Source organism: Rhea americana, unplaced genomic scaffold (genome assembly GCF_003343005.1).
Source record: "Rhea americana isolate MKP2758 unplaced genomic scaffold, rheAme1 scaffold_46, whole genome shotgun sequence".
NCBI classification, from domain to species: Eukaryota; Metazoa; Chordata; class Aves; order Rheiformes; family Rheidae; genus Rhea; species Rhea americana.
In genome coordinates, this window is record NW_028186601.1 from 1,267,204 (window position 1) to 1,290,531 (window position 23,328).

The window sequence follows — 23,328 nt, forward strand, 5'->3', positions numbered from 1 at the left end:
AAGTTCTGTGGAAGGAGGTTGCAGAGGGAAAGTGATGAGACGTATTTGTGGCACTGGCCAAGTTACCAGTGCAGGGAGGGGTTCAGCTGTAGCTGCTTCAAGGTGTACTGCCTCCGGCTGGGCCATTGGCACCTGGGTAACTGGCCATGTTCTCAGCTGATAAGGCTACGTAAATTGCTGACCAATCCAATTTCTGGAAACTGTGTTTCTGAGAATTCGGACCCATGGGCAACTTACTGGGGTTTCTTTTTGAGCTCAAGGAGGAGAAAGGTGGCCAGAGCAGATTTATAAAAGCAAGTTTGTGGAGGAAGAAAGAAGATGGTACTGCTGACTAGGGAGCTGCACTGCGACCTTGGGCTTGTGCTTTGCAAAGCTCAGCCCAGGTGGGAGCATGTTACCTCTGGCACAGGGCAGCTGGGATAGAAACTAAACCATTTACTTATGCGTAACTTAGCTCAGTCATCGATTGCTACCTGATTTCCTAAATGGGGCTCTTGTGGAGTCATAATTTCACTAACTTCGTAGTCACCAGGATTTTTGAGACCTGATGAGAAGTAAGTATCTAGTCCAGGAAACAGAGACGCTCTTGAAGGAGAGAAACTTCAAAGCCAGCAAAGTCAAGGCCTTCATTGCCCCATGTAAATAGTGAAAAGCAGGGGGAAAAGCAATCCTATCTCTCTTGGATGTCACAGTTAATTTTTTGTTAATCTTGCTAATTTCTCCAATGTTAAGTTAAATGTGACCTCTCTGGGAAGGGCTCATCCCAGAAGTGGGCGATTCCCCTCTTGCCTACAAAAGCCCGGCTGTGAACTGGGAAGAAGAAGACCCCTCTTGACCCTCAGTAATGATCATCTGAAGCCCTGAAGTATGAGGCTTGATTATAACCATCGACGTGACACAAAGCTGTGGGATGGAGAAGTGTATTGAGCATGCTATAACCAGCCCTACTCATCTGTGGAGCAAAGGGATGCCTCACTACCACGTTTCCTAAAGCCAGGAATGGGACTGGAGAGGAAGAGAGACCCAGGAAGCTCACTGGGATGAATTTTAGGAAGATGTTTTATCTCCAGTCAAAAATGGCACTTGGTCACTGGTACACATGGCATCCTAGTTCCTGGGACAAGATGGGACTGGTCCCATGGGACTCTTCATGGCTGCTGTCATGAGGACATTGCTTCTGCCCACTAACGTCAGGTAAGGTGGAAGTAAGCTGAAATGCAGATGCGTGGATGGACCAGGCCTAGGTGAGGATGCTGAACAGGACGGAGAATAATGGGCCAATGGCTGGAGATGTTGGAAAAGAAACATATAGTACTAGGGGAATTAAGGAGAAGAAATACAACAGCAGCAGCAAGTAGATTTTGGTGTTTTATTTCCCATAAATTGAAAACATAAGCCAACAGTGGGGTTTTAGGTATGACTTTATGCCTAAATACAACGTTTTCAACATCCCTTATGTATTAATTTATTCATTGCCCAAGAAAATTCAGGGAAATTCTTTAAAACAGTTCCAAAGTGCTTCTTTCCTGGTCTTATTCACCACTGCTCTTTAGTTCCACTGTTTCCTGCAAATCTGAAGGAGCATAGAGCAAATAAACGGACCAAGATTTCATACCAAGTCATACAGTAGCTGGGACTACCGGGTGGAATGAGAGGATGGCTGAAAATTATACAGTGTGCCAGAGACTTGGCTCACACAGCACCAGGATTATTGTCTCTCCATGCAGTGAAAAGGGCTGTTCAAAATCTCAAGTCATGCCAAAAATCTATTCTTGTCATTGTTTTTGTTTGTCATGAAAAGTGTTACATGACTCTTCCATTCCTACAGTTATTCTCTACAGGAAAGTCCTTATCTCTAATAAATAAACTCTGGCCTTTTGAGCTTATTTCATTGCATATTTATTTTTCTTGCATTCTTCTAGTTTTACCACTTTGCTACTTACTTTCCGTTTTACTAGTAGAAATCTGGCTCAATGCCGAGAGACAGCTGTCAGCGACAATACAGCAGGATTTTTTAGATGACAGATGTGCGAGTGACTACTTTAAAGAAATATATATACATTTATGTCCTTCTGTATTTTCCATAGCTATCTGAATGGATGTTCCTTTCCCTCTTTCTAACTTTTGTGGCTGTAGTTTTGCACAACTGGAACACTTAGTAAGGGAAACGTTTAATCCCTTCAACATCTGCCCCCACTTTTGTCAAACAGGAATATATTCATCTGCTTAGTTAGGGTTTTGCTAACCAAAACCCAAGGGAAGGGATCGCTAATACTTGCAAAATAAATGACAAAGTAAAATGTTGCCTTTTTTTCTGCTGTCATCTTTAAGGACTTTGCCCTTTCTAATCTGACTCAGACATTAAAAAATGCCACTGTGTTAACACATGAACATTGCTCTCACTATTCAGGCTGCCTGGGCATTACAGTCAAACTCCCTTCAGTTTCTAGCATTTAACTTAATTTTTTGTCTCCACAAGGTGGGTTGGAAACTTGACTGAGACCTTCAGTTCAACAAGACCAAAACTTTTCCAGTTATGGCATGGACCAACCAAACAGATCTGAAACTGAATGAGATAAAAATGAGCAAAAAATCAAGATGGAACAACATACTCAGAAAAAATTCAGGGAAAGAGAAGGCCTGTTTCTCAAAAAGTAATTTTGAGTAGCCAGACCGAAGAGTTAAACCTAGGTGCAGCCTGCCTTGGAGTTTTTCCCAGCTGTTGGAATCCCAGATGGGGCCTCTTTGGAGCACTAGGAATAGGACTGCAGGGATAGTCTCCTGTGCTTTTTCTTGTTTGAGGCGTAATTTTTTCTTTTTTCTGGATCAGTTGATTTCTTTCCTATTTCAAGTCTGTCCGGTGTTACTTTTTAGATTCTTTAAAAATCTAATGAAAACATGAAGCTTTTTCCTGTATTTTACCATATAACAAGTTTTCATATCGGCTTTGGTCCTATGCTTCTGAAAATAAGAGTTTTAACTTTTTTCATCAGGGAATAACAGATCAGGCCAATATTCTTCCATGAGGAGTGGATTTACATTAATTTGTTTTTCCTGGTTTGTATATATGACACAAGTAAACAAGTACACATAATGTCAGGAGGGTATAAGTAATGCTAATTACAACTAAGGGAGAAAGTTTACTCCCTGTTGATAAGCACAACAAGTAGTGTAAAGAAGACAATACGTACAGTTTGAAGGTATATTTGTTCTTGGAACTGTGAAAGATACGTGTGGGAATGAAGTCTCAAATATGGCAGAGACTACTTCTTGCATGAAGCTTCATGCGACGTATTTAGTAACGTATTTAGTAGTGCGCCTTCATGGATTGCAGGCTGAATGAGATTTCAGCTCTTACCTGGCCATTGCATTTGAGGCAGCAGATATAAAAGGAACAGCACTGGAGAGAGCAACCTGTAGACTAGCACTTGCTAGAGCAGATATCTTTAATTCCCACAGTGCAACTTCATTTATGAGCAGTGCCAACTTTCTGCCGAAAACAAATGCTTCAAGAACAATTTTGCAGCTTTACAGGGGAAAGAAACCGCCATTTCACTCAACATTGGATTGTAAAGAATATGTGAGACCTCTTTTTAGGACTGCATGGAATGAGAAAGGCTTATCTTCAAAAATCTGCCTGCTCTTCTGAGAATATTTCAAGTATTGCTATTTATGTGTGTTAGTGTTACATTTACAATAAGGTAAAATTTACTCAGGGCAAAAAACAAAGATTCTGTTCTACAGTATTGCTCTTGCTAATGATTTTCTAATGGAATTTACATAACAATTTGTCTTTTCAAGTTGCTGGTCCATCAAATCAAGCTGCAATACTTACATTTCAGTTTTGCCCAGCAGGATTCTGGACCAGTAACGTTGTCGTCAGTTCTGGAGTCGCACGAGCATGGCTTGGGCTGTGCAGCTAGAGCCACGTCTACACGCCTCGGTAGGACGAAGGGGAGTGTTGGGTTGGGATGAGCTTTCCAGAACTGGGTGTGAAACTTCCCGAGCTGGCTTATACATCTCTGTAGTTATACCATGTACTGACAAAAATTTCCCTGGAGTTACAGTTTTGGTTTTACTAAATGACAGGAAATAGGTGCACTTCCCCTTCCAATTAACGCGGTAACATGTTACGGGGTAACACGACCCGCGTGCACAGCGTAGGGTAATCTCACTTTACTCATCCAATAGTCTGAAATTGAGACTCAATGACATTTCTTGCTTGACACAGCAAGCATAAACTCACCAGTGCACGAGTGCATATGCATGTCCGCATCAGGGATTAAGCAGGGGTGGACACACAAAACTCGCTGAAGTGCCTGAGAGAAATGCTTCTGCTGGGTGTCCGCACTTCCAGGCCACTGGCAGGCAACCCCTTACCACATCAGCCGGGCAAACTAAGTCTAACGGACCAAATTTGATTCCCCTTCTCTTTTGTATCTTCTGAAGAATTTATTTTTAGAGCTCACAACTCTTAGAAACAAGTCCCTGAATTTTAAATACGGATACCTAGGCAACCGTGCATGACAAAAGCAGTCAGCAGAGCTAGAGCCCAGCCTTCCACAGAAATTTCTTGCTGTGTGGGTCTACATTACTTTGGCCAAGCTTTGCATTCGGAGGTGAGGGAGTAAATATCATTATTTTTTTCAGATTCGACCAGATTTTTTTTTCTTTCTTTTTTCTGTTAAGCACGCTCACAGCACTCGTGGTTGAGAGGAATTGGTTTCGTATTCCCTATCGCGCCCGGAGAGACGAAGCTCAGGCTGATGCTGAGGCCTGGCAGGACGTTGAAGGAGTTGGGTGACTCCTGGCGGGTGGCTGTCAGCGGTGGCTGCCCGGTCTGCAGGGAGGGATCTGGGAAGGACCCGATGGACGAGCGCTCGTCCTGCAAACTGCTGCCTGGTCCACTCCAAAACCTCCGGCCCGGGCTAGGCTGGGTCATGCTTTCCAGAGAGGACCGCTAGTCCTGCTGTCTCATCTGTTCGGTGCCTGAAGGCAGGAAAACGATTCCTATCTTGGGAAAGGTTTCAGCTGCCAGGAGGAGCAGCCTGTGGTTATTCATCGCGTTTTGTTAAAGGGTCGGCCAGGTGCAGCCTTGCCCTCAGCTCAGGAGAGCTGTTAGGGCAAATTCCTCCTGCTGCCGCTCCTGACGGCCGGCGTGGCCGGAGCAGCAGCGAGCAGGGAAACCACCCGCCGTCCGGCGGTCCAGCGCGATGCCCCAGGGCAATAATGAATTGCTCCCAAAGAAAAGCAGTAGCCAGTCACTGAATAGGTACTTCAGCCGTACTCTGTTTTTCATTTGTTTTTAGCCCTCCAGTTTTGCTCCCTTTAGGTTAAGGGATGGATCCCCAGCTAAACATAACAGGGTTTCGTTTTTCAGCTTCCAGTCCTGCAGGCACTCTCAGCCTTTCTAACCTTAACTTGCAGCCAAAAATAGTTAATTTTCCAGTTGATTATCTGTTGGCAGACAATGCCACAACCAATGCTAGATCTGTGTTAGTTGTGTGTAGCCTTCATAAATGTAATTTTTAATTGGCTACCTGGTGCCTTTCTGCATACATTTCTCACAATTGCAACCTTAGGAAATAGTCCTAGATTCCTTCGTCTTATGTTTAAACATGAAACCAATTAAATTGTGAGTGCTTGGAAGCAATATGTAGCATAAAATGTCCTTCTGCTGAAGTGTCCTCAAATAAACGCGTGACTCAGAGTTAGTGACGAGAGGATTCCCTAGCAGCGGTGCTCCTTCGAATCTTAATTACTCTGCACACTGGCTCTAATATCAGCTTTGCCGCTGAAACAAGCTGACTGCAGCCCTTCAGCTTGTCTGCCGGGGCACTTCAAGCTGAGAGAGCTTTTGGCTTTCGAGGCAGACTAGCTGAGAGTGAGCACATGTTTCTAGGTAGCAGAAGTAAAACCAATTCAGAGAGCACATAGTGCCATTTAAAAATACCACTTTGCTGTCTTTGAAGAGAGTGTGCTAGGATGTTTTTCAGATCCAAGCACAGCTGAGGCAGATCTGGAGGGTTTCTGAGTGTAGTTGCATCTACTTAGTACATACAGTGATGAAAATTCATTTTAGAGGGTCTATAATTTCTTGTGTCTTCATATGAAGGAAGACTTAAAAGAAGTGCGGAGAGGAAAGCCTGGAACTTCAGTGATTGCTAAAAGTACATAATTTCTATTGATATCAACAGTGTTATGTGCACAATATCATGGACGACTTAGGGCTACTCCAAGAGGCAATATTAAAAGCAAAAAAGCAGAAGTCTAGTGTGATCAGACTAGGCAACAGTGTGGGTATGGGAGGAGAGGCACCTCCACATGGCAGGGTAGACATGGTCAGTCCAAATGTTTTTTGGGTGTCCAAAGGAGCCTTTCTGATCTGAACAAGGAATCCCCATGCAAGAGAAGCTCCAGCCTAAGGAGGCCCCACCTGGGCACTAGGGAACTGGTTTCCAACCTTGCTGTAGAGGAGGGATTGAAGCAAGCACTTGCAACATATTCACGCCCTGTCCATTGTGGGGACAAAATCCATCTTTCTCGTCCACAATGAATATTTTAGGGCATGAAGCAGCTCTGAAAGGAGAGCACACACACGCATGCAACGAGGAGAACTGTACTTCTTCTGTGAGCAGCAACATCCCACGCAGCAAGGTGTGCACCATGGCTTCCCCCCCCCCATCTGAAGCAAATTCAGCTTGTCCTTGATGTGAAACTGGAACAAGAGCAAAATAGAAGGACAAACATTTTTGCAGGATGCTAACAACATCTTGCAATTATGCCAATGCACATGAAGTCAGAGGCAGAGGAGCAGAAAGATTTTGCTCCCCAAACAGAAGCAAGGAGAGATTTTCAATGATGTGTGGAATGCAAAGACAAAAATCTTGAAAATGTAGGCACACTCTCACATCTGCAGCTTAGAAACCTTTTGACCTGCAGCTTTCTGTATATGAATGTGCCAAAAGGGCCCAAACCTGAGCTAAGCAGTAACATGAAAACCAGTCTACACATAGACTCGCAGGATACCTCTTTCCCCCAGATCTGCAGGCTGCGCACAGTGCTGGGGTGTGACAAGCAGAGAAGCGACTATTAACTGGGAGGCCTCTACGGCTGGCAATTAGCATAACAAGCAGCAGGCCTAACACATCTGCCATCTGGCCACTGCTGAGTGTTATGTAAAATAGTAAGTCATGAGGAAATTAATTTGTTAGTGGTAAATGATGTTATATTGGATTTGCAAACTACGTTTTATAATGCTGCATACCAATGACAAAATATTGCATGAGCTCCTGCATTTCCTTCTAAGACACAGAAAATCACCTGCTCTTTCTCACCACCTATTTTCTAATCTTTGTTATCTTCAAGCTGTATTAGTCATCTTGTCTCAAAGTTTACCTGATATGACTGCATGATTCCCTTGTTACTTCTCTAGAACATTTCCTGTCTGCCATGTATCGACCTTCTGATGCAGCTGCGTGGTCCATCTTCTTTCTATTTTCCTTCCTTGGATAAATCAGTATATGACCAGTTCCTGCTAACCTTGCCCTACCTCCCTTCCATTGTGTAATCAGGTTGTCCACATCCTGCTCCCTCTTTTTTCAATGAAATTACTTTCAATGTTTAGCTGCATTTTGCCAAAATGATAGGACAAGACACTCTTCCCAAATCCTGAACAGATCCAGCTTCCTCCACTTCTTTCACCAGGCACCAGCCAATTACATTTCCAGGACTCTTATCTGGTCCTGGGAGGTCACATCCCCAAACCACCTCTTTCTACAGAGTCCCAGGATTGTGGGCCATTAAAACAGGCTTATTCCAGCCTGGGGATCTATTTGTCATGGGGAGCCATTAGCTGGTAACTCTCACGTGGGAGCGGGAAGCCCAGGAAAGCCACAGCCGAATTCTGGGGCTTTTTCCTTTGCAATCCGATGCGTGCTGGTGCTGTCCGTGCCGGGTAGGGTATCAGTGCTAATCCGCAGCTGACGGCGTGTGCGGCAGCCATTCAGAAGAAAACAAGGGAGAATCTTTCATCTGTGGATTATGTGGGGTTTTAGATAAGAGGATCTTGAAGCCCATGAAATTCTTCTATACATTTCTTCATCTGGAACAGTAGATCGGATTTCCTTTCCCAGCCGTTTAACCTATTTCTCAGCTGATAGGCTCAGCTTCACTCTCCTGCTGTATTCTCTTACGGCCTCCAAGTGTTTCGCCCGGGAGGAAGGGCTGCTTGGAAGGAAATGCACAACTGCTAAGGAACAGGCTTCTGCAGCAAACTTCAGAAGAGCAGCCAGAGATTCCTGCACTGCTGAATATAACTTTTATTTAGCTTTTATGTAGCTTTTAGAAAGCTTTTTAAAAAATCATTATGTGTGTAGCTATTAGAAAGTTTCAGATACTTTCAGTCAAGCAATTCAGCACTGATGCAGCCAAGGTGCCAGCTTCCCAGCTATAAAGACAACTTCATTTTTTTTTCAAATAAAATTAAGGTATTCCTTCCTGCATGAGTCTATTTTTCCTGTGGGGAACAGAAGATAGCTAGAGTAACTGAGAAGCAAGTAGGAAAACAGCCTTCGCCTATAAATTAGTTACCACGGGCTCCTCTGTTTCCAAATGGCCATGGGCTGACTGTGGGTCGGGAGGATACACAGCAATTTGGGATTATACATGGATAAGAGTTATCCTCATAAGCTGATGATAAGTCATCATATATGACAATTTGTGGATATGGATTTGGACTAGGATTGTGCAGACAAAGTTCAGCATATCTGGCAAATAATTTACAATGTAAAATGATTGTCTTTATTGAAGAATATCTCCATCTGAACAGGAGAATTAAGGCAAATAAACCCTGGTGATTTATAGATTACCACAGCAGGCAGCAGACTGGGATTTATCTGCTTTCCGGATACTGGCTTATTAGGCTATAAAGCAAGAATTAGAGAATATTTTTGGTGTGTTGCTACTGCCTTCCTTTGAAATGCCCTCATGCAAATGTAATTAAGTGGCCAGTTAGCAACACCTTGTGTGCAACTGGGAGCATTTCAGCCCTGTGTCACTGCCAAGGCCACATCTGGGGATGGCCAGCTGCAATGGGGTCTGCTGGAAAGAGCTGCTGTTATGAGCCTACAGCATACCCGTGACAAACTGCATTGGGGAAGACCCGCAGCACCACGGGCACAAAAAGCACAGCCCCGGATTGCCTCCCCATGGTGCTGGCCATGCCTGGCTGCAGGGAGGAGTAGGTCCAAAGACTGCTTAGCCAAATGTGTATTTGTCCTGAGGGCTACAAGGTAAGGATATTCTTGCTGTTGAAGGATTGAAACACCTCCCTGAGGACATTTCAGTTCAGCCCCACCACCACAGTGACAACTTGCTGCTGTAGATAGCAGCTCTTCACCTCCCTTTTCAGCTCTGTGCTCTTTTAGGTTAGCGGTCAGCTGTAAACACCAGCACATGATAAGGAAAGACATCATCTACAAAACCTAAGTAGAAAAATATAGACTTTAAGTCTACTTGCAATAAAAGATAATGTGTGAATGATGTACAGTAAAGCCATTAAAACACATGTGTTCCTAACTGTTGTGCCTTCCAAGGACAGAGAGAAACACAGCAGGTAAGAAAAATAATGGTATTGCTGATGAGGCTTTGGTTTGGCTTGCTGGGGACAAGACCCCAGTGGCTCTGCTTACGGTAATTTTTATTGCTGGTAAGTGGCCAGAAAGGGAGGTGTTTTACAGACAGGGACACTTCATTGCAGGTTGTGAAGCTACAGAGAATTAAGACAGGAAGAAAGAAGAAAACTGCTGTGGCCATTTGAAAGCAGGCACTGTTCAATCCCACGGTTGAAGCAGCAGTAGTTCTCTTTTGTGGAGGTGGAGGAGGAAAAAATGTGGGCAAAGCAAAGGCTGCTTGCTATACCACAGGAAAACATTTCCCTTTCTTTTGAAAAACATGGTGCTCTGGCTGCACAGAACAGGAATAACAGGAATACTGAAACCAAGATGAGCCACAAACATGATACTCCATAAATTACTTTTAAAAATCTTTTTAATGAAGAAATAATTCCATTCCAAAATATAGACACACAATTAAATAGTTTAATCACTTCAAAATATAACATGTCCCCAGTAGGTTCCAACACACACACACACAAAACAATACTTAACAGCAATACAAAAAACCCATACAATAGCAGTTCTGTTACAATACCAATGAATACTGTGACATCTTTTGTGTCTCTGTATCTGTCTCAAGTGGTGTCAAGTACAGTAGTTTTAAAAATGTCTTACAATTAGTAGCCTCAAGATGTAACTCTTCATACTTTTTTTTTTTTTTTTTTTTTTTTTTATTTTATGAGTCTTAATATTATAGTTTTTTTTTTTTTTTTTTTTTTTTTTTTTTTGGTTCAAAGGTAAAAATGCCCTTTGTCTTCAGGACACAGTGGAGTGCTTGTTGTTCACAGCTCCGTCTGCTGAATTGAACCAATGTGATTACAGCAACCTGAGGTTGCAATATTTACAAGGTCTATCTACAGTAATTGCCAAGAACCAATAAGGATGGGAGAAGATGACCAAAAGTAAAGGCAGACACATTTGTGATAAATTATGATGCAACAATTTGGCTCATGCATATAAGAAAATACATATTATATCACAACAAAGGCCACACACCTTTTTATGCAGTTTAGTTAACATTACTACTTACAGACAACCCATTCTCCACCTTTGCTTTGGACATTCAAGAACCCTATACATCTTCACATCCCTGTCTCCTGATTCCAAACCACTGATTTCCCTCCAGTGACAGTAAACCACCCGGAGTTTTGACTGCTGTGGTGAGCCATCTGTAGTTACGAAAAGGCCTATACTAGGGACCTCTTCCATAACTGTTTCAATGACCGCAAACCACAACCAAAATAATATGTAACAAGTAGACAAAGACCAGCTGGGCTAAAATGTAGCCAGCTTAACAGTTGGAAAATGCTTAAAATAGGTACTTGGAGAGCCAGATAAGAGGTGTTTCATCTCAGAGCTGCAGGACATAAAGGACCTAGATCTTTGCTGGGACGTACCTTGCTGATACCAGCCTGAGAGAAAAGCACTTGATCTATCAACTTTTTTCACTACTCCTAGTCCAGAAGCCCTTGCAATGGATTTATTCTATTGCATCTATTTTAAGCATAGTGATAATGAGCACACTGACATTAGGATGATGGAAGGGAGTTATTACTTTGGGTACAGTTAAACATGACAGAGGTTGATTAGTCAGCCTTTGCATGTAGCTGTGTTCAAGCTTTTTTTTTTTTTTTTTTTTTTTTTTTTTTTTTTTTTTTTTTTTTTTTTTTTTTTTTTTTTTTTTTTTNACTCTTCTGCATATATAAGCAACCCTTTTGTAAGATTTTGTGAGCTCCTGTGAACAAAAGCTTGTTCACAGAACAACAAAATAATATTCATGACATTTTTTTTTCCTCATCTTTGTTCAGGAAATGCTTGACTGGAATCCTGAGCTGACAGCAACATCTACGACTTTGCTGCAGGAGTTTTAATGTGCAGTGCTAGGCACTAGTGGAGGCTCACTCATTCCTGAGAGGAGGTTGTAGGAGAGGGCATCAGAGGATATGGTGCCTGCCTTGCCAGCATGGCACATACCCCAGAAGCAAAGACCAGTGATTGCAAGAATGAAAAGCTTACGTGAAGATATTTGGATGCTTTAGCATCAATTTGGATGTCTGAGACCATGCCCAGCTATACATGGAGATGTGCACAAGAGACCTGCATAAGTAATAATACAATATGAAAGTGAAAAATGGCAGCTCTTTCATACAGATACTCATTCCCTAACACACAGTGCCCAGGGAAACAGTCAAGAGCCTAGAGAATGCATGCAAATGGCAAGTGAAATTACTGGGTTGAGCTACATAGCAATCTAATGTAAATATGGCAGCATACATCCTAAGATGTATGTAATCATGAAACAGAGGACAGACCCACACATTTTAACCTGCTTTAGATGAGTATTTCATCACTTGCTGTAGGCAGACTGTGCTGGTCTGTATGAAACACTAGCGTTTTCAGGGTTGCTAGACAGCGTCACTTCAGATCAGCCAGATACTGGGAGATGCAACATTATGGTAGAGTAGTAATATTACCTTAGCACAGAGGTGGTCCCAAGGTAACACACTGTGTTTCTCAATAGGGGTGTGCAGCCAGCACATAACATTGCACTGATGTTGCAGTCCTGCTTCTGGACTAGCTCTAATTCTAGCTTTAATGTACCTGGAAGAGCTCCAATTTTACCACATGGCAGTGCAGGTGTAATCTTAATTTCCAGGCAATATCCTGTGTGGGGGATATTCCAGCTATTTTGTGTCAATCCCTGCTGAGAACTACCTGCAGATCCATAGTAACAGCAGAGCAAACACCTGCTAGCTAGCAGGCTCACTTCATAATCCAAAATGGTTGGATTAGTCCTCTTTCTCCAGAAATTCTGTTATGCTCAGAAGTTACTAAAATGGACAAAACTCCAATTCTGTAACTATATGCCTGTTCTTTTGAAAAAGTCCACCACTTTTCTTGTGCTTTTCACTGATAGCTAATTCTCCAACCAGCTCTGAAAGAGAGTCTCACTACACATTTCCAAGAGTGCATGCAGAACATCTGGTGGCTGGCTAAGGCAATACACATTCGGAAATAAAAAGAAAATAATCGCAAGCGCACTTTAAGCCTGTACATTTAAAGCTGAAGGCCTCAAAAATAACATAACGAAGTAGGGAGTTGGAGGGGCAGGGGGATGGAAAGAGCTGATTCGTTGAACACATGCTTACTAAAGCTAAAACATCAATGAAACGATACCGTGGAAGATTATACATAACATCAGTCAGTTCAGGGATCTTATGGCACCTGTGGTTTATAAACAGCTTTAGCAACGAGTATTTCAAAACATAGTTCACAGTTTTAAGAAGATCTGTGCTGATTTAAAAACTAGATTCTATATCATTTGAATGTCACCTTTTGTATATGATATCTATTTGGAAAAAAAAATATTTACACTAACTTCTATGGCTGATTTGTTAGATTATTTTGAAAGAAAACATTCCTAGAGTTACACATTAGCCCTAAATTAGAGAGGCTTATTATTATTATTATTAATTATATTATTATTATTTTAGTACATTTTGTATAAGTCTATTAAAAGACTTGCAAACAAATTGCAAATATAGTCTGATACTTTGTTTTTGGGCTACTAGATATATACACTCAGGAGTATAATCATTCAGTGTTAAATGCATAATTGTAGCTTTTTACCTTTTCTGTGGAAAAAATGTACAGTGTATAGTAAACTGATCTACTAAAATCTCAAAGTATTCAGAAATCAATTTTCTATCTATAAACAGTATTGTCATTGTAAACTGAACAGGTTCAATATCATGTGCAAAGGGTTTATGTGAGTTATTAATACTGCTGTTATCTGTAACAGCAGTACCTACTTCAGTCTGTGTTCTTCACCGGTAATGAGCCATGTTACAGCAGATGTAGCTAATATAAGTTAGCTTTAAACAAAAGTCTTTTTGTCAAAACACACATCTACAAACTACAACTCTTAGAACAAAAGTACTGTGCTACAGTCCTCAAAACTTAGTTATTCGGATTTTTTTGTCAAGAGACGCTGCACCTGTTGGTTCCATTCTTCTGTGAAGTCTGCAGCTAAATTTTCTTCATCGTCTGTCCGAAAGCAGCTCTCCTCATCATCAGTTCTTACGTAGCTCTCGTTGTCTGTCGGACTGCAGCTTGCCTGTTGAGAAATGTTTAGGGAAACTTTTTTACAAAGAGTGCTAGTTAAGACACTGCAACTGTGTGCACATGTGCACATTGGTAGAGCAAGTAAAGCCTCTGCATGCTGCTTCATTGAGACAAAAAAAGAACACCTGGCCAATTCTTTCAGTTACCACCTGAAAAAGAATTTTTAAATGTGGAAAAGCCATTCTACCTAGATAAGATACCAAAAAAACTAGGTGTTTAAGCTGTAAATTGAGACTTACAAGGCATTTGGGAAGTTGGAAAAGTCCTCTAATAGAGTATTAGTGGCCAAACCATAGATTATTACCCTTCAGCACAGAAAGTTCAACTCAGCAGTCACTCCCCATCTTCCCATCATGAGTCCCACCTTGGGTGTAAATGTCTCACCCTTAATTTACATGCTTGGGTATATTTCACGTCATATGTGTAAAAAGAAATTTAGTTTCTTAAAAGAATAATTCTGGGTGCTATAGCTCATAAACAGCCTAATCTCCTGGTGTACCAATGTGTCTTTTGTGCTTTTCCATATCCTGAAGAATCAATAAATATCTCGAATTGCTAGAACTGGAGGCATCAAAGTGGCACTTGGTAATGGAAAATGTTTGATAAACAACCGTTGCTCTTTCTCAGAAGTTTGTGAGTCTGGGTTCAGGTAACATTGCAAACCTTTTTTCCTGGAATATTCATCCTAGGGGAACTGTTTTCTCATCCTGTTTGCATATCTGACTCTTTAAAAGTTAAGAAGCTCACCCCTTTTCTCTTGAACTAGCTCAGACAGAGAACCAATTTGCCTTGCATGAGATCTGATAACAACAGAAAAGATAAAACTCCACTGACACAGGTTCTCTTCTACTAATTTCTGGTGTAAACCTGGTCTGCAAGACCAGAGATGAAATGCAAATAGCTTTAGCAAAAAAAGAGCTAAATTAAATCTGATGAATCAAGAAAGGTCAGGTAGTTTAGCTTGCTTCTCCTTCCCGACGTCATTTGATTGTATTAATTATTCAAGTAGAGATGCTTCTATCAAATTCCTTCAGTATCTATGATCTTAATTTAGTATCTCCTCGTGTCAGGCAGTTAAAAAAGAACCTACCATTAACATTTTGTCGAAAAATAAAAAGAAAATATTCAGTACAAATATAATGAGAGTTAACAAAAAATTCAGAGGTACATTTGAATATTTTTTTTTTAAATCTGACATGAATCTACATCAGTTAAGTCTGCAAAATAATTTGGAAATCTTAGCAAAGGAACATTTTGCTGTTCACAGTTCAGCCAAAAATGAAAATGAAAGGCATGGAAGAGGTCATATCTAAGCTGTGTGGCACTGATTTTTATTTAATCAATTTAAAGGTTATGCAAATATAGGTACCTCTCATATTTCTTGATGGTATCACCATAAACTGCAAAAGTAAAGTAAGACTGGCTTGTGAAATGCTGGATGCATTAAGATTCATGGATAGTACTGCTAAATATCTGTTCTTTTTCTAATTTTCTGGATTAATTACTTTGCTGAGCGTGGAGAGGGCTATTCTAAATGCTCTCAAGGATTCTTTCTCTTCCACACTCAGTAGTTGAATGGAAAAGAGATTTTCTTACAAGAAATAATGAGTGCTAATGAACCTCAGAACTCTAGATTCACTGTAGCATTTTGGAAATGCCAGAATTAATTCCAAGACTCAAGCGATTCGTCACGTCATAAGATTGTTTCTAGGCTCTTTAGTATTTGCAGCTTAATCCAATTGTTTTTCCCTGTTACTCATCATTTAGTGACTTCAAAAANAAAAAAAAAAAAAAAAAAAAAAAAAAAACCTATCTGTATAATTTAAAAATTAAATTCAGAAAATGAAAGCTTCTTCATCCTAGTTAACTTGGTTACAGTACATTTGCACCTTTTGTACTACATATTAAGAAGAGGAGGACTTAAGGAGAAATAAAAAGAATCAGAATCATCATTGGTAAACATGAAAAGGGACTTTGGAGAAAAGGCGGAAGATGAGAGGGAGCATTACTGTGTTACTCAAAAAGATTTCTATTCTGGAAAAACAGTGAAGTTGCAAGAAATAGTCAGTTTTTAATAATGCCTTTGTATCAAAAAATTGGGGGAATTCGCTTTTTTGTATTTGAGAAATTTCTACCTTTTTACTGGAATTTTTACTGGAAATTATCACCCCTGCTGCCCCAAATCCCCAAAGCCCACAAGAATTTACTTTCAGTAGTTTTGAACAAGTGAGAAGTTTTGGAGAAGGAATGGAACTGAGTCTTAAACTGTAACTATATGTTTCTGTCATCATAGAGAAAATTTAATTTCAGTTAAAAATTTCAGAAAAAAACTTCTAACAAAGACTCTCCCCTGTACTCCTTTACAAGCGGATGCTTTAGGCTGGGCTTTTATTAGCTCTCTACACCTCCTTTTTTGTTACAATAATGTATATGAATGAACTGAATGTGGCTAACTAAAACGTTGCTGTGGCAGCACTAAGAAAGGCAGCACTGATTTAGGAAATTTAGGAAACTGCATTTCTCATAGAAGCATGTCCACAAGGGGACAACTATTTATTGAAAATGACATCTTTTTTAACCACTTCCAGAAAATGAGGCTTTCTGGCTCCTGTTGGTATTCTTGGCAGAAAAGCAACCGCTATCAATGGGACACAGATTTTTTTTTAAAGTAAAATAATGTCAAAGTTGCATGTTCTCCTAAATTCAAGATTTGCCTAGTGCTGCCAAAAACCATCTGATATTTCACTCTTTTACTCCATTAAGATCAAAACAAGTGGTATTAAAATACATCTAATGTAAAAAATAAACTGAAAACATAGTTAAAATATATTTTACAGATTACTGGAACCTGCTTGATTGCTTGAGAATTTGTTATATTTATACTAGATGTTATTTCAAAATCAATTCTGGAGAACTGTATATAGCTCTTTTTAAAAATACAAATAGAACACAAAAAGTCTTAAACAAATGCCATCACCACTATTTGCCCGTGACTGTTAAATAAAGAAATGAACAAAACCCTGTGGCTGGCTATCAGTGGCAATATCATTCTTATCAAGCTGTAATAAACTGATGTGATTTTCCAGGTTAGATTGTTCTGAGGTGGAAAAGTCACTTGGCTTTTGCCTTATACGACCATCTAGGCAATAAAATACTGACAATATTTTAATCATTTTTGTTTAAATAGTAGTATTTTAGAAGTAAAAGTCTTCCGCGTACATCTCAAAGGTTCCCAAGTAAAAGCAATGCACATTTCAAAGTCCCCTCATGCTGTGATGCAGTTGGACAACTTCAGGAAAGAACCCACCCCAAACCACAAAGCTGTTTAGGCATTGCGGCCTTTATGAACAAATTTGGATTTAATTTTCTAAGACTATTTTATTAGTACTAAATAAAATACACACAACATATCAGTCTTCCAAATTCAAAAGAGACTGACTATTGAGAAGACGAATCTTTGCTCTTGTGCAATTGCGTGCAGACGTATTTATCACAATATATGATTATACAGAGTTTGTTCTGCGGATAAGGAGTAGATGAAGTCCCACTGGTGCTTCCTGCTATTTTCCGCAGGGCCAGGCTTTTACAGCTGATGAGGATGTTTCAGTGTGTGTTCGTCATGGAAATACTCCCCTGGGGGTCAAGAAGAAGTTGACTACAGACTTCAGCTGGAACTTAGCTCTAAAAATTTTCTCTCTCACAGGCCTTCAAAATGCTTCAAAAGCATCCAAGAGGTGAGGTAACTCACACTCACATCTCGGCTAATTTGAGCCAGGATATGTATTTTCAAGAAAGTGAGGCAGTACAGCAGCAGGTATTTCCCCACATCACTGTGTTAATACTGCTTCTTCTAGTGGAAAGCAGAAAGCAGGGAACTTAAAAAATAAAATCTTAAAAAGAAATTGACCCAACCTTTTAAATCTAATCAAGAAATAGTAAAGATTTTAGCTTAATATTGGAAATAATTTGTTTGAATATTGCGAACAGTTTGTCTGAATGCTACTATCCTTTAAATTCATGGTAATTCATACTTAAAATTAAATTCAGTTATATATAGTATTTCCTATACATACATATACACACATACATAACTGTTGAAATATCATTTTTTCTTTTCATGTGACCTGATCTGTAACTGAAAACTGCAACAAAATAATGTTTTCTGGCTGTCTATGTTTAGGAAAATCTACACAGCTCTACACTACTTTCTAACAGGGCTACTGAGAAAATGAATGTAACCTGAGGGGCAACATTATGAGAAGTTGTTTATTTATGGTACTCTGGGTGTTGCTGTTTATTTGCTTTTCATACCCATTTATTCTGCATTAGCAGTTAGAGTCACTGAGAGAGAGATGCTGCAGAAATACCTAACATCTTTTAACACTGAAGACTGCAGACTGCTTTCCCAAGGTTCACATCTTAACAAGCAAATTCTAGCATCAGCAGAAGTTGCAAACCCCTAGATTTAGAGTCAATATTTGCCATCAAAATTGCTATATAAATAAAGATGGTTTCATCCCTTACTGAACCATGGCATGCAAAAACTAACAAAATGAACTGCTCAAGCTGGCATAGGTTGGTTCACTGGTTTTGCTCACCTGCCCATTTGATAGTTGACCAAGGAGCTGCTTGTAGTTCTGGCTCTGAGGAAGGAGCTCAGTTTGCTGACCAGGGTTAGGCCCCGTCTGACTGATCCTCCCTTCCTTACCCTGCTACCAACCGCATGGTTCAGTGTCACAGCAGGACGGATGGCATCCTCTCGCTGCCGGCTCTGCAGCGCGGCACCGTGCTGTCTTTGCAAGTCAGAAATGCAGAGTCCACAACTTCAGATGAAGCAGGAAGGAAACTGGTAGTTTCCCATTTCCTGGGCAAATGTGCGTAGTAACAGGCTACTTTGTAAAACCAGTCTTTGTCTGTGTTCCTGAATGAAAACGCAATTGCTGTACAAGGCATTAAACCCAGTGCTGCAACTGTGAGGTTGGCAGGGGTAGAAAACATGGCCTGACTGTGGTCCAGGAGGGAACTTACACACCTTCTTGCCTTATCTGTGGGTTGCCACACTCCAGAGAGCAGTTAGGTACCTTGCACCTTGGATTACATCAGTGCACATAAGAGCACCAGCTCATGGAGTGCTCTCTTTAATGTCTGCCTAACTCCTGTTTTATGCACTAGAGTAGGTGTTCTGGATCTCACCAGGTCTAATTTATTTCAATTATCCTAGGAAGACTCAAGCAGGTGAGGAGCTGAACTCAGGCCTTCTGAATTGTAATATTATTCCTTAACTAAGGAACTAGCTAAGTTCTAACTAATCTATATAGGAAACGACTATACTTAAGTATATTCTTTGTACTGGCTAATATGTTTGTCATCATCCCAACAGATGAAAAGCCCACATTCCTCCTCCTATGGTTAATAGTGGAAGAAGATAAAAAGGGTGGTAACTTAACAAGAATCCTCAGGACTACGATCACATTTCATTTGTATTACTAGAAATGATTTTAGGATGTTCAGGCATCCTAACACAGGTTAAAAGCTGAAAGAAAAAGCACCATCACACATACTCAGGAAGCACAAGGTGCAGTGCAAGTGAACCACACATTATGAGGATTCATTCCAAACATTCTTCTAAATCATATTGATACTTACTTGAGAGGAGAGAGAGAGGGATATTGCACTCAACTTTGCAAACTGACCTGTAGATAACAAAGGATAGAAAACAAGAAGATGACAAATTAAGCCAGTGAGCAGCCAGCAGTGTATTATTCTGAAGAAAGCCATGCACAAGCCTAGAAATAAAGAGAATAATTGTGGACCCAGAAAATAATAAAGTGTGTTATACAACACATCCATCCAAGAACTCAACTGCTAGCAGACGTGGGAGGATAAGCACTGTTAGCATTTAGATTTGTGCACTAGAGGTGTGTTTTTTTTTTCCCCCAGTACAAATACTTGTTATTTACAACATGCTCAAAAAAAAAAAGGAAAGAAAAAAAAAGACAAAAAAGAAAAAGAAGCCTCCTTTGAGGTTCCCTTTCCCAGACTACCCTGTGCATCCTGAGTGTTCTGCTTATCCTTTACTAATTTTGAGTTTTGCTTGAAAATCTTGCTTGGAGATAAGGTGACACAAAGTAACAAGAGTGGGTTTTGACCAGCCGTCTTCCATGCTACACTACATCTACAAGTTTTTCTAAATGTGCTGCTTTTACACAAAGTGAGATATTTAATAACATAAAATATTGTTACTGAGGTTACCATACTGCAACCTTAGTAGGAGTTCTTCTTCACAGTTTTTTTCAGCTGACAGTTGCGTTATCAGCTGTTTTTAGCTATCCAGAGGAACACACTGTACCTGTGAGCATGAATAGTAAAAAGCTTGTAACAAGTTCCAGAAGTTGGATGTAAATTAGATCAGCTGGCCACTGCTCAATAGAATATTCTAAAGAGAAATTTCCCACTTTCCAATCTTGTTTCCAATATGACCAGTGGCAGATACTACATAAAAACTACCAGAAAAAAGGCTAAATCATGTTATCTCCCAGCAATCAGTAATTTAAAGAATTCCCGATCAGAAGGTTTGAACTTTGTTTCCATACACTTGATCTCTCAGTATCTGTTTAATCCTTTTTTAAGCCCATTTAGATTTTTGGTATCTATTGTACCTTATAGAGATTAGTTCTAACTTCTAATCACTCATCATGTGGGGAAATACTTATTTTTGCTTGCTTCAAACCTGCTCCCTCACAACTAAACGCGATGTGCCCGGCTACTGATATTACTACTAATGTTGTAATAACGAACTTTATATTAAGATGATTCAAGTCAGAAAACTTAAAAACTGACAATAGTCCATTGTATCAGGCAGAAAGAGAGACCATTAATCAGGAAGGAGAGGATACTTCGAGAATGCAAAACCTTTCTGTCAAATCAGTTTTTATTGGACTCTTATAAACAAATGCCCTTTGAAAACCTTCTCAGGAGGTGTTCAATGACAAGTGTCCAGGCTTAACTGTACTAGATGCTTTTTGAATACTTGGTCCTCTGGGATTCAGACCCTTTCCTCTTCTTCCAGGTTCTGACCATGACAATGACATACAGACTGTACTTGAGCTTCAGTTCACAGTGGAGCCATTAAGAATACTTCTACTACTGAAAAAAATATCTACATATAACAAAAATTCAGCTTAACATCACCAACATTATTGTTTCTCACAGAGACATGGACATCCAATGCCCTCTTCCTACCTGGTACGCCTCATCCTGCAGCTTCTGCTTCAGGTATTCTTCCATCTTCAGTTCGTTCTCCAGCTGGCGGACTGAGTCATTCTCATAATTTTCATCATCTGCTCTCACATAGGGGTCTCCATCTTCTGTAACTCTAAAGACAATTATTAATAAATAGCCTCCTGAGATGAATGACATTTGGGGAGAATAAAACTTCCTTTTCCTGCAAGCTATGAGGAGAGTAGACGCTCCATTAATTATTATTTTCCCGTGAGTCTATCCATGAAGTAGACCAAAGGGCTTATTCCGCTGAAGGTGTTTTGGGGGTACAATGCTTCTGAAATCAGTAACAAAGGTCCTCAGAAATGTCTTTAAGAGTGATACAAAGAGTAAGAGTATCTGGAAAGATGCCCATTGTGAGGTTCTAAAAATGGAGTTGGTAAAAGAATGTCATTTTGTCTTTTCCATAAAAAAATTATCTTTTTCAAAGGTCCCTTAGTCAGGATAGGCAGGAATAAGGACTGCAGGGCACCATAGGGAGCATATGTCCCACCTCCTCAATGCAACCAGAGTGTCTCACAGTAGATTTGAGAAGACCCACTCCTGAATATATCCTAAGTCCTGGCTTTTGAAGCTCACCTAGATCACTATTACCTAGTCATAAAGCTGTCCTCACTTGGATTTAAGCAATTTTTGGTAATGGAATGATTGAGAAGGAGAGCATTACATGCTGCATATTCTCTTTAAGGGCAACAGAAGAAAAAGAATGAGATTGAGGTGAAGAATTGAGAAGGTACCCACATGTCACTGCGCATGGAGCCAGTGGCAGCAGCACTGTGAATGTACCCCGGCTTGCGGGCATGGATCTGTGCGAGGAAAGCCTTCTCGGAAGTTGGCGATGGAACAAGATCATCAAAATGAGTCCGCCCAAATTCTGAATCCACATTGCTCTCTGTCTCACTTCCCACTTCTGTGAAGCAAAAAGGTATTTCCATTAACTTTCTCAAGGGTAAATCCACTTCCTTATTTCTCTACACATTTCTGTTTTTCCAATTTAGAATACCACCTTCTAATAGGGAACGTCAGTATATTATTCTACACATATTTTCAGAACTTACAGTTTTCTTCTTGTGGTGGGACAGAATAGCACAGCTTTTGCTTATTTGGCTTATTAGGTGAGATATTTTTTATCAGTGTTCTATATACCACATTTTGCAACAGATCCTATACAGTCCTTTTTGAGCCAAATTTCTGAAGAGTGAAATCTGTCTCTCATACCAACTCAGTCATGCATTTAAATGGATACTTTTTTTTTAATGGAATGGAAAGATGCTATGCAATAAGGGCGTTTTGACCCCCCACTGACCAAAAGCTTTCTCAGGTACAACGATTCCTTCCATTTCCAAATGGATCCATGAGCAAATTTCTCAAAGAATTTTCATTATATCTAACCACTTCTCTACATTCATGGCTTTCAAAACTGCTGTATTCCTGAAGCTATTATTTTGATTTTTTCCCTGAAAACATAAACATCTTTGAAGCTATATTACACTGCTTTTTTGTTTCCTTATTTTTTGCCTAGCTCCTATTTTTTTAAAAATGCATATGAAATGACAGTGCAGTTCCTCTTTAGCCTCACTCACCAGAATTTAGCTCTTTTACCAAAGAAGACATGGTGTTGGTGATTGAATCTGCTGCCACCAGCAAATCATTTCTTAAGTTCCGTCTTGCACCTGAAGCAAGAGACAGACAAAACATAGTGTTAATATTCTTCACAAGCCATATGTTTCCCTGTTCAAAGCAGTTCCAGCCTTGCCCAGAGCTGCCATTGTGATAATTCAGGGTATCAAAGCCCTTACAAGAGACACGTGCAGAAGAGTTCTCTGCAGAACGGCCTCATTTTCTTCCGCTGTATGCAGGAGCAGAAACCTACCCTCATGCTTCATTTAATCACAATACCAGAAATGTGGAGATTATTCATTGCCATCAAGCTCACATTTGTGTGGTGACACTAGCAGACCAGCCTTGGAAGATTAAGTCCAGTGTGAACTCATTTAGAATGTCTGTGGGGGAGAAGGGAGGAATGAAGTGTTTTCTCTAAGTTCCTACAGTTCTGTTTAATGACATCATTATTGTCACGTATTTGCCAGATAATTATGGCAAATGTTGAAGAAACATACTTGACCTCATCAAGACTGATATGGATTTTTTCTCTCCATTCCCTCTTTCCTCTGCACTGAGTCTCTTCCATAGCTCAAAGATTTTCTTGTATAGTCCATAATTTATCTTTTTTTTTTTTTTTTTT

At 40.2% G+C, this 23,328-nt stretch overlaps 1 protein-coding gene across 15 annotated transcripts in view; it reads right to left on the reverse strand.

The window, feature by feature from the left end:
* Nucleotides 1-11,460: 11,460 nt before the first annotated feature.
* The window catches only part of DTNA (dystrobrevin alpha), a 176,011-nt gene continuing 164,143 nt past the window's right edge, over nt 11,461-23,328 (reverse strand). For 13 of the 15 annotated variants that reach the window (XM_085316266.1, XM_085316272.1, XM_085316271.1 and 10 more), the window contains 4 exons: nt 22,667-22,756; nt 21,825-21,993; nt 21,045-21,177; nt 11,461-13,794 (listed from right to left, as the gene is read on the reverse strand). In XM_085316266.1, the coding sequence (XP_085172392.1) occupies nt 13,642-13,794; nt 21,045-21,177; nt 21,825-21,993; nt 22,667-22,756 (545 nt within the window). In that variant the 3' untranslated portion in view covers nt 11,461-13,641. Of the gene's footprint in view, nt 13,795-19,448; nt 19,496-20,065; nt 20,152-21,044; nt 21,178-21,824; nt 21,994-22,666; nt 22,757-23,328 lie in introns of all 15 variants that reach the window. The other 2 variants (XR_014897192.1, XM_085316273.1) reach the window with 2 other exon arrangements.